Genomic DNA, 12358 nt, shown 5'->3' on the forward strand with positions numbered 1-12358 from the left:
TTATTGCAAGAACTTTGGTGGGCACCACTTACTCAGATAATGGCAATACATTTTTTAAATAATAAAGTTAACATTTATCGGTTAAAAACTATACAGACCAAATATGATTTCTGTCACGATCAATTAAAATATTTTAATTTTATTGAACTGCACTAATTCACTTTAATTTATAATATGAAAACAATTTCATATTTGCCAATAAAACATAAAAAAAGACTAGTATAGCAGTAGGGTAAGTGCTCAGAAATTATTTATTAAAATATACTTTGAATTCTTTAATGCAAACCTAAAACCAAATCATGGAATTGAATCCTGTTATAATCATTTTGCAACTTTGCAACACCTAGAACATCTCAAGGAGCAACATTTTGAAAATAAAAGTATGTGAACTAATTTAAATGAAAATGACTGAAGCCATGCTTAATAAACCAGTTCCTGTTCAAATTGCTGTAACGACACACCGAATCAAATTCTATAACAAAATTTTTTAAAAACTTATCATCACTGACTGTCCTAGACAAGAATACAGCAAAGTTCCACTTCAATAATCTTAAAAAATGTAGTAATGTAAATTGCAGTTTCTATTTGATTGGGTAACTGTATACTATGACATTTTTTTTTTGGAATGTTTTAGTCGATATCTAAACAAACAAAAAATCATAACTGTATTACCTGTACAGCATGTCTTCCTCCAGATTTTGGTGTGTAACTGCATGTATATGTACCATCTCTGTTGTCTCTCAAGTTCATATCAACATTAGTGCTCTTAGCATCCAAAACCTGTAATTTTAAATAAAATTAATGAATGCATTAGAAGTGATACAACAAATATTTTTGTATTCAGTTATTAACTTATGACAATTATACACCAGTTACAAAATCTAATTAAAATTTTACATGATGATGAGAGTAAGACTATGTAGGTGAAAATGAGAATTTTAATTATACATCAGGTTTCTTTCAGTTTAACTTAAGTTAACATGAAATAGCTAAATCTGCACCATAACTAAACAGTTACTAGTAACTTGATATGAGGTAACTGGCACAACCAGTCTCAAAGAAGTAACATTACTCTTTGAGAAAACTACACCGATGGTGATCTTATCTTCGTATTTCTGGAATATGCAACATTTCTGGTATTTTTGGAATACAACACATAAAATAGGTACAATATTTTTTGCACAACAATAAAATAGGACAGATATGAATATATTAATTACATTAAAAACTGTATAACTTAATTAACAGCTTCACTTAAATTATTTAAAGGGAGTTAGATGAAATTAATACATCCATTATATTCTCATGGATCTAAAATGAGGAAATGTCTCGGGTGATATAATCTAGAAAATAAAGCATGTAAAAAAGAAGTGAACTGTAAAAATCAATAAAATTCAAACAATCAAAGCCGCATTTATTAAACTGGTTTCCATGAACAAGATTTCAACACTGGGTATAGTTTCTTTCTGTAAGTGTATAGTGCTGGCCTCTTAAAATCATTTTAAAAATTGAGGACAATGAACATACGTAAGCCACAACACGTTCAATATTATTATTTGCTGCAAAGTGTTTATATACCTCTCCACCTTCAGCATGAGATTTGAGCATAAAATATGCTGAAATCTCTAGATCAGCTACATATGCTAGTAAATAACTATGACATCTACAAAATCATGGATGATCACAGTTTAGACATACATATCAGAAATACAAAGTTGTTTCTACACTTTAGTTAGCTTTCATTAACACTGCCTTGTTTGAGTACTAAAACAAGTACGAGTTAGCAGATATTAAAGTAGCAGTATTATTAACAAGTTATTAACACCTGCAATAACTACAGGTTTTAATAAGTTACCTCTAGCAATTAATGCTATTAGACATATTACACTGCTTTATTCATTGACCAGAACGATGAAACAAGGGAGGGAGTTAACTTATGAAAAAGGAAAACATAAAGACAACTTAGTTTCTGAATATTTATATGGAAATATGTTTTCACAATACATAGTTTCATCTTTTCAGAGCTATAATGCACCACCTTTATAAGTTACGGTAACAAAAAAGGATCTTCTGAATCACACTCCATATTTTTATAAACTGATTAATTTTTTATGTTTAAAAATATTGTTTTATTGCTGTAAATTTTAAATAGAAAATTGATTTAATTTTTTTTTACATTTCACAGAGGTAAATATATAACTTGCATAAAAAAATGTTTAATTAGGCAAAATATTGGACAGGACACATTCTTCATATCCCTACTATAAATGATACATTACCTGTGTTTCCTACATTAGTACATTCTATCACAGCAGAATAGGCTTTGTTTAGTCATATTGCACAGCAACCCACTGGGTTGGTGTAGTGGTGAATGCGTCTTCCCAAATCAGCTGATTTGGAAGTCAAGAATTCCAGTGATCAAGTCCTAGTAAAGTCAGTTATTTTTACACGGATTTGAATACTAGATCGTGGATACTGGTGTTCTTTGGTGGTTGGGTTTCAATTAACCACACATCTCAGGAATGGTTGAAATGAGACTGTACAAGACTACACTTTGTTTACACTCATACATATCATCCTCATTCATCCTCTGAAGTAATACCTGAACAATAATTCCCGGAGGCTAAACAGGAAAAAGAAAGAAAGTCATATTGCACAGCACTAATCTGCTTCTGAAATAAAGTGTCAAGTATGCTCACGTATTAATACAGTGTATAATTCATCACTTCTTTTCAAGACTTTCAACTAGTGAAATTTCTTTCAGACCATTATCATTATACATCAATAACATAAATGTTATAAATACTAAATTAAAAAAATACAATTTTTTAGTTGATCCTACTTTATTTTTTTTTTTTTAATAAGAAGATTTTAATAATAAGAAGATATTTTTAATAAGAAGATATTTTTAATAAGAAGAAGACCTACCTGAACATCAAGAGGTGCTGATCCAGCTCGGCGTGTATCAATTGTAAACTCAGTCGGTTTACCTTTAGCAACACCATCCCTTTCAATTCCTTTGCCAAAGCATTCAACCTGTGTTTTTAATAACAGAAATTATTAACCCAAATTACAAATAAAAACACAAAGAAGCATGTACATATATTATAAACAAAATTATTATTATTATTACCATTACTTTTAGGTTAATATCCTTCAGTTAAATTTTTCATTATATAAAATTTTAATTTCATTTTTTAACCAAAGTAATATTAATCCAAATGAAACTATAAATGTCACATATAACCACTTATCTAAATTAAATTTACATAATGAATGGATACATGAAATAATCGAATAGATTATGCTTTAATTATAACTATTTTAAATTTAACAATAAATGTTATCAAAACCAAGGGCTTGTTATGGGTTTACCCCTTTTGGCTATTATGACAAATATTTATATGAATGAATTTGAAAATTCAATATTACCGAACATTTTCAACAATCATCAAATCCTTCTAAATAAAAGATATTCTGATGACATTATAATTATTTTTAACCAGAATATTGATGAAGCAAATATAATTTTTAATAAAATTAACTCATTAAATCCTAAAATTAATTTTATGATAAATCATGAAATCAATAACAGTATTAATTATTTAGGTATGATTATTGAAAAAAATTTTAATAACAATATTTTGGAAATTAACATATATAGAAAAGTAACTCAGCATAACACTATAATACATGCTAATTCATCTCATCGATGGAATCAAAAAATGGCAGCTTTTAATTCTTTGATTTATAGAGCTATTAAATACCTCCAGCATAACAATTTAAAATTAACTCTGAATTAAATATTATAAAGAACATAACAATATTAAACAGCTACAATGAAAAACTGATTAGTAAATTATAATTTAAAATAAAAAATATATATAAAAGATAACATAAAATTATTACATGATTCAGAAAACTTATGTAAAAATAGAATTCAACTCATTTTATAGATACTTTGATAAAATATATAAATTTTATAATCTAAAAACAACATACACCACTAACAATAAAATAATAATTTTTATAAACAACAATGATCCTACAAAAATAATAAATTTTAGATATAAAAATATCTTAGATAGACAAGGAGTCTATAGTTTAAAATGTGAAGACTGCCATCTAGAATATATTGGTATGACCAACTGTTCTTTTTCTACTAAGCTAAAGAACATATTAAGAGTATAAAGAAACGCTGTTTAAATAAATCCAATTATGCTAAACACATTTTACAAATAAACATAATTACAACCCTGAAAATTTTATTAAAATATTAGATTTTCCAATGATTTTTGTAAAATCAGAATTCTCAAAAAATGTCATATAAATTATTATAGCAATAAATTAATCAACCAACAAATCAAATTTGAAGATGATATTCTATTCAAACAAATAATTAATAATTATCAAGTTACCTAACCTGGTTATCTCCCTCCAACTATTACTATTCATAACAACTGAGACATTATTGCGTAATGGATTTTAATATTTTATAAATTTTTAATTTATATATTTTAATTTTAATGTTTTAAATTAGAAAAAAAAATTCTTTCCTGAGGATGGTCGAATGAATGAAAGTACTATAAACATAATATAAATTGTTGGTAAGGTTGATTTTTATTTTGTTTTTATATAACTAATATTCTTCACACTATGATCCTAATAGATCAATAACTGTTAATACATATAGAGCAACCATAAGTTAATTTACACACTATTATCTAACAAATATATTAACAATTATGTGGAAAATAGCACAATCTAAATAAGGAAGCCACTAAGCATCTATTGTAAAATTAACAATAAGACATAACAAATTTTTTTTTAAAGCCTAATTGATTGATTTTCTATAAAACTTTAAAATATAATTATTTTATTTACTTATCTTCTTTTAACAGTTTTCATACATTAATTATGAAGTTTTTAAACACATTAAATATTTTTACTGAAGTTTGTATTTTATTTTATTCAATAAAACACCCAAAAATATATATCATACTACATCTTAAACTACTTTAATAATGTCCATTTATAACATTATAAATAATCTGTTCAAATTTTGCTACTTGGTAAAAGTATTTGCATAAATTATTGGAGTAAGTTTTATTTTTTAGTTTGTTAATTACCTATTATGTCTAATTTATCAATTAAACTTTATCAAAATTATAGTTTTACATCAAAACAACATTCATATAAGGTTTGCCCTTGCCGTAGTTCTTTGGAATATATGAATTATCAGTATGACAGGACAGAACCAAATTTACTATATAATATAAAATATTAAAAAAACACTGGAGTTATCCAAACACATTTGATGCAATCTTCAAATTATATAAACTGTGTACTATTTTATTTTGAATGCTGTACAAATTGGAAGTATTTAAATGAAACAGAGATTGGATGTGTGATGCTGCTGGATCTGACACTGAGAAAGAAGCAGATTAGTAGCCGAACAATACAATTCAAGAAAGAAACATGAGAGCTGCAAAGGATCTTCCCTTTCAAATGAAATACTTTGAACATAAAGGAACTAGAAAGCTGAGTTATTATTCAGATTTATTGTCTCATTTTCATTAAAATGACACAAAATTATATTAAACTCACTTGAACAATTTAATACAGCATTAAATGTTCAATTTATTACTTCAGCGATTACTAATTTATTTTAAGAAGTTGGCTCTATTTGTCATTGGTGATACAAAGCCCATTATTGTGTCTATATTTATCAATGTACATATCATTATTGCACTATAAGATTTTTTTTATATTAGTACAGTGTATTTACTTATGATTCTAATATGATACACTATTTTAGTATAGTGTATACTAAGAGATTAACAATGATGACCATTTTGGTTTGAAACGTTTTATTTTCTTAATATTTATTAGTAATATATGTTTTTTTTTTCTTTAAACAAAAAAAACATGTGACTTAAAACACATCGCATAGAAAAATCTAGTTCCCACTTTATGAGTTTTTAAATTAGACTAACAAATTTAAATAAAATGATCGCAGAAAATTTGTTTTATCTTATGTACTTAAAAATTATTATGAAAAAATAACATCAAATACCTTTTCAGGATAATAATCTGTGTTAGGAAGTATATGAGCTATATAAGGTGAATGAGGAATGTCTTCATTGTCACAGAGAATATGTACTGCATATTCACCAGGTGCAGTCGGGTAGTACCTGACATCAGCTGATCCATCACCGTTGTCATGACAATCAATTTTTGCTTGTGATGGACCCTCAATACTGAAACCTGTTAAAAATGTAACAATTCATGAAGTTTTTTATGAATTTTGACAATGAAAATTATACAAAACTGTAAACTTTTTTATCACAATTGAATCAATTTATATTAAACAGATGTTTTTTAGTTACCGAGGAAGATTGCAGGACTGATTGAAAACACTTTGACATGAGTAATTAAAAGTTGGTAAAATATAAATTTTGTTTGGCATAGACGTAGAGATAATTACTTAAAATCTTCAGCACAAGTATATGTCATTCCACTGAAGCCAATGGTAAGGTACAGAAAAAAGAACACCACATCTGGTGATATAGATAGTTTTCTCATTCATGTTACATTATATTTTGATAAATCTCAGAACTATTTCAAGTAGCTAATTAGATTGCAATGAGTTAATTTTAAGCTAAGTTTAATTATTTATTCACAGTTTTATAGATATAATAAATAAGACATACTGTAAAAAGATAATATATATGAATTTTTATAGTCTATTTTAACACACAGTTCAGTGTAGATGACAAGAAACAGAGACAGTAAAATACAGACAACCGAGATAAAAAATATTTTCTAAAAGCATTATAGGAAAGATGAGAAGAGATTGAGTATGAAATACTGTAATAAGAAATGACCTCGGATGTAGAGCATTACAGGAGAATTGACTAAGGTGGTAGACTAAGATGGTTTGGGCACTTAAGACCAATATTAATGAAAGAGTAGCAAAAGAAAGCCTTAATTTTATTATAATAGGAAGAAAGAACAAAGATAAAACCAATAAAAAGATAGATCGGTAGATAGTGTAAAGAAAGATCTGAAAAAGAGAACAGAGGTGGAGAAAGTTTTAGAAGAATGGTGAAGAGAAAAAGTTAAATGGACCTACAATGGACTTGATAACAGCTGGGTAAAGAGAAAGGATAATAATGATGACTTTTATACAGGTCGAGTAGGTTTTAGAAAATGAAGAAATAGTCGTTTTTTTAATAGCTGCTTGGCCTGATATCAGTAGCTCAATATTATGAAGTATTGTAAGTATTATGTTATCTGCAATGGACTAATTTCCATAGTTATTTTTGATAATACTCAACACACTATCTTCTGTTGTATTTTTGTAAAATGACAGTAATAAATTACAAGCTTGTCATACTGCTTATTTATTTTGTAAATTACTGGAGTGAAGGTTGTTCTAGTCTATCAAATTATGAAAATATTAGGAAAGAAAAAATTGAGAATTCACTTTTTCAATCTTTTATTACTGATAACATTGAAGACATTAATTTATTAATGGTAAAAATTTGCTAGTATAATTGCGACTTAACAGATGTCACTAAAAGCAGTGCTACCAGAAACTTCAGTGAAGGTTCCTTAATTTAAAAGTGAATCATTTACTATAAAACAAAAAACGTTTTGTCTATATTATTAGTTCCTACCTTTATCAAACTTTTCTAACTCAAAAGTGAGGGAAAATAACTTTTTTTGAGTTGCTGAATTTTGACAAAACTAGAGTGACAGAATATTATTCTATAGGTTTCATTTTCAATAGATACAGTTCAATGTGTGTGCAATTTTTTTGTACAACTTAAAATAATGCTGCAATATTATTCCTATGCTTAGTGATTCAACAGTCAATCAACTACAGGTGTACTAAAATATAAAATAGAGTAAATATAAAACACATACACTGTCACAGAAAAATACAAAAACCCGATAGTTGTAATTGAGACAATAATAAATATTGAAAGCTACAGAAAGAAACTAAAACACCACAAAGAATTTAACCAAACTGAAATATATATATATATATATTTATATAGTAATTTTCATTGATACATTTTAGTAGCCTAAGAGTTGAATTAAGTACATGCAGCTCTTCTTTGCCAACCCACTGGGTTAGTCCAGTGATGAATGCAATGCATCTTCCCAAATCAGCTGATTTGGAAGTCGAGAGTTCCAGCGTTCAAGTCCTACTAAAGTCAGTTAGTTTTACACGGATTTGAATACTAGATTGTGGATACCGGTGTTCTTTGGTGGTTGGGTTTCAATTAACCACACATCTCAGGAATGGTTGAACCGAGACTGTACAAAACTACACTTCATTTATACTCAACATATCATCCTCAATCATTCTCTGAAGTATTATCTAAAAGGTAATTACTGGAGATTACACAGGAAAAAGAAAGAAAAAACGGAAAGCTGTTCTTTGCCAGCTTCTTAAATACAAAGCCCCTTTGCCTAAAAATCACAGAAAATAATGAAACAAGAAAGACAGACAGATTAAACTGACAATTTCAGAAGTTATAAAGCATTTCCTTGATAGTTTATTGAAAATTTAACTACGCTGTTTAATATCCTTTGATGTTAAGCTGGAATTAAATATTAAGGTAGAGCTACCAAAAAATTCAAGTTAGCTAATTATTATTTTTCTATTTGAGGAGGTTTGACTTTATGAATGGAAAAAAATATTTTTTGAAGTCATTATTATCAAGTATATAAGTTATAAGATCAATTTGTAGAGGTTTGACTGTTCTGGAAAATTAATTTTATGAAGTCAATAAAAATATACCCTTTTAACTTTTTATTACTATTATTATTGTTCTGAAGAGATTTTTACATTTTTGACAGAGAGAAAGAGAGGAATACTGAGTTTGATTTTTTTCACCCTGAAAAACTGATGAAATCCTAGCATTGGCCCATAAATTGAATATTATTAACATTTTGCATAAATTAATAGATTGGATTTGTTATTAAAGTATTAAGTTCCAATATACTGGATATTTGTATAGTCTTTTCCAAGAAACTTAAAGTAATCAAAATTAAGCTAAATTGAAAAAAATACACTAAATTCTCATGTTAACTTACCAAAGAAAAAGATTAGTTACAATTTAAATAAACAAGAGACTACAATTATTGAAAGAAACTATTGTAATTCATTATAATAAATTATAATTTATTGTAGTTATTGATAAATAATTATTTATCCAATTAAAAATTATATAACTTTAATACCAGATATAACAGTTTACCTAAGGCACCAGTTTCACCATTTGTTTCAACAGTAAACAAAGCAGGATATGCAACTACACCACCAGCAAGTCCAGGACCATAAGCTTTAATTCGGGTCTCCTTAAACGGTCCTACATTTACTTCATAGGGAGACTTTGTAATGGCAGTTCCAGCAAAGTTAATCATTACAACATATCGACCTTCTTTACGAGGATGATATTCTGCTTCATAAGTCGTACCATCAACTTTTTTAAGCGTAACTGGCTCTTTAACACCACCTAAAAATTAACATATAACTATTACAAAATATAAATGAAAGCAATAAAACTAAATTAAAAATTCTGATAACGTAATTAACATGTTATTATATCCTTATAAAATAAGAGTTAGTTTTAACTTTCTTTGAAAGTAAATTATTTTATTCTCAAATTCTAAAAATTTTGCAGTTACATTAAATATTGATACTGAAAATTTAGGCAAATAATAATATGCTTGCTTGCTTCTACTACTAATTTGTCATAGTATAATCTAACTTTTTTTTCACAAATTAATATTGTAATAGTGGGAACTAAAACTGCCCAGCAATAACTTATACAATGTACATTGATACAAATCTTTTAATTTTCATACTACCATTAAAATCATAGTTCAATCAAATGAACCACAATGGCATGAATTACTCACTAACATCACAGATGTGGATTATAATCAGTGTTTAAAATTATGTCATCAACGAGTATGAATATTCAGTTTTTAGAAATTGGGAATTTCATCTCCTCCACGTTCCTACTCCTAAGTTATAGATGAATACGAAAGAAGCAGATATGCAAAACAGCAGAAGCTATACTTTATAAAGCATACTGGGCAGGAAAAAAATTAATTCATTTCATTTTAATCAAACATTAAACATAACTGACCTGGTCCAATTACTATAACTTCTGGTGTTCCTTCTCCAGCTCCTTCGGTATCAATTCGGAAATCAGCTGCATCCCTAACACGTACACCAGTTGGTTGAAGACCTCTACCAGATGCTCTTACTTTCTTTGGATCAGATACTGAAAAAAATTTTATATTTGCATTACCAATAAAAAATAACGAAAACATTAAAAGTGTTTGGAGATTCATGAAAAGTCCTTTAGTTGTGGTTTTAGATTGAATATATACAGATTAATCCACCATTAGATGTGCTTACATGTACAGTACATTAAGCTTCCTTATTCTAGATTTTTTACTATATCACTGAAACCTTTTATATCTAATTTTTATATGCTATTCACAACTGTGTTTAGTTTTAATCACGTTATTTTGTGGCATGTTGCTCATTTCAATCATTTTGCATAGCTACATTATGATAATTAAGAGAGAGAGAGAGAGACTGCATCTGGCTTGCTGGATACACCAATGCATGTGATGATGCAGTCATTTTATGACAGGCTAATGCGGTATGTAAGTATGATTACAGCCATGAATTATAGCCTGTTTAATTGTTTTTTTTTTTTTGTAAAATACACCCAAAACATAAAATGGAGTGTAAAAATTGATCAGATAATAAAAATTAAGAAGTCAGCAAATAACTATTTTATAACAGCAATGATATTTTATAAATTACATTTAGTATAGTTGTTTTTTTTATACATTATTTTTATTTAGAAACAGATTTTGTACTTCATTTATTTTATAAGACAAAGCAGTAAACAAATACAAAAAAGAAGTATATTATTACGATTACGAGGGCTGTCCAGAAAGTAACTTACATTTTGAAATAAAAAACCAACCAAATAAAAAAAAAGAAATTATTACATACATTTGAAAGAGACAATCTTAAACTATTTTTCTACATAGTCGCCATTTAAATTGAGGCACTAAATTGAGGATTAGAAGTTTTGAGACTTCTCATATTATGTAAATTGGTATGCTTTTAAAAGTATTTATTATTTTTTTAAACATATTACTTTAATTGTAGATACTAATGAAATAGTATCAGTGAGTACTAACTTGACCTATTATTTTACTAAGTAATGCTACTTTATTAATTAAAAAAAAAGAATTATATTACCTGGAGATATGCGAACACCATAAGGACTCCCTGGAATTGGTTGTCCAGCAAAGAATACATTAACAGAATGTGTACCAACAGCAGAAGATGTATATTCACAACGCCAAACATCTGGGGAAATTTGACGAACTTTCACTGGCACTGTATTTTTATGCCCAGCAGGATCCAATACTATAACCTCAGGAACACCTTTTCCTGCATCTATAACAGTAAAACATAATTATCACTACACATATCAAACACAAGTAATAAAAACTTTTAATGGATGAAGATCAAATTAAACATTTTTAATAAGCTGAATTTTTGCCACTATTAAACTGAGTTTTTATTTACTACGCTAAAGACTGTTTAATATTTTAGCTCGAAATAAAAATTAAATGATTATTACTGCCAATCAGGTAGTCATAACAAACACACAGTTGTTTTAATTTTTCCAAAGGCAATGCTGGAATGAGAAGTATCATGGTTATCAGTTCAGTTTGTTTACTTTCAGAATATTATATTAAAATTAGAATGAATAAGATGATTATAATGAAATAGGTGCTATGATGCCATGTAACAAAATACTGTACGTATTGCAAAACCATATTAGTTTAATTTTAAAACCTGATAAATAATTAGTTATCTATTAATATAGTATCACTAACTAAATAAATTTTTTTTTTCATCTATAGATGAAAGCAGCTTTATTTTCTTTCGTCATTAACATTCTTTACAGAGAAAAAATAACTGTTAAGCAAATCAAATAAAAGATACAAACTAGAAAAAAATTTCTTAAAATCTCAGCAATTAGTTTTGTATTATGAAAAAAAAAACTTTCAAGAAATAATTACATGTTATTGTGTAGACAGTTGACACTCTGTGATGACAGGTCTCAGTAAAATTTTCATAATAAGATCTTTGCAACAAGAGTTACTATGGACCCAGTTCACAGTTTTAAAAATTTTTGTTCAGGTGCATCAGTTACGCGATTATTCATATTCCAACTGCCAACATGATTCCAATTTAATACTGCAATAACTATAGAATTAAATAAAGTAAGCATGT

General features: G+C 27.3%; 1 protein-coding gene across 4 annotated transcripts in view; it reads right to left on the bottom strand.

Annotated features, from left to right (window-relative positions):
- The window catches only part of cher (filamin A protein cher), a 570661-nt gene that overhangs the window by 282765 nt on the left and 275538 nt on the right, over window positions 1-12358 (bottom strand). For all 4 annotated transcript variants that reach the window (XM_075363574.1, XM_075363565.1, XM_075363566.1 and 1 more), the window contains 6 exons: window positions 11312-11512; window positions 10173-10310; window positions 9276-9533; window positions 6077-6267; window positions 2929-3036; window positions 673-780 (listed from right to left, as the gene is read on the bottom strand). In XM_075363574.1, the coding sequence (XP_075219689.1) occupies window positions 673-780; window positions 2929-3036; window positions 6077-6267; window positions 9276-9533; window positions 10173-10310; window positions 11312-11512 (1004 nt within the window). The remainder of the gene's footprint in view (window positions 1-672; window positions 781-2928; window positions 3037-6076; window positions 6268-9275; window positions 9534-10172; window positions 10311-11311; window positions 11513-12358) is intronic.

Source organism: Lycorma delicatula, chromosome 4, assembly GCF_047948215.1.
Source record: "Lycorma delicatula isolate Av1 chromosome 4, ASM4794821v1, whole genome shotgun sequence".
Classification (NCBI taxonomy): Eukaryota; Metazoa; Arthropoda; class Insecta; order Hemiptera; family Fulgoridae; genus Lycorma; species Lycorma delicatula.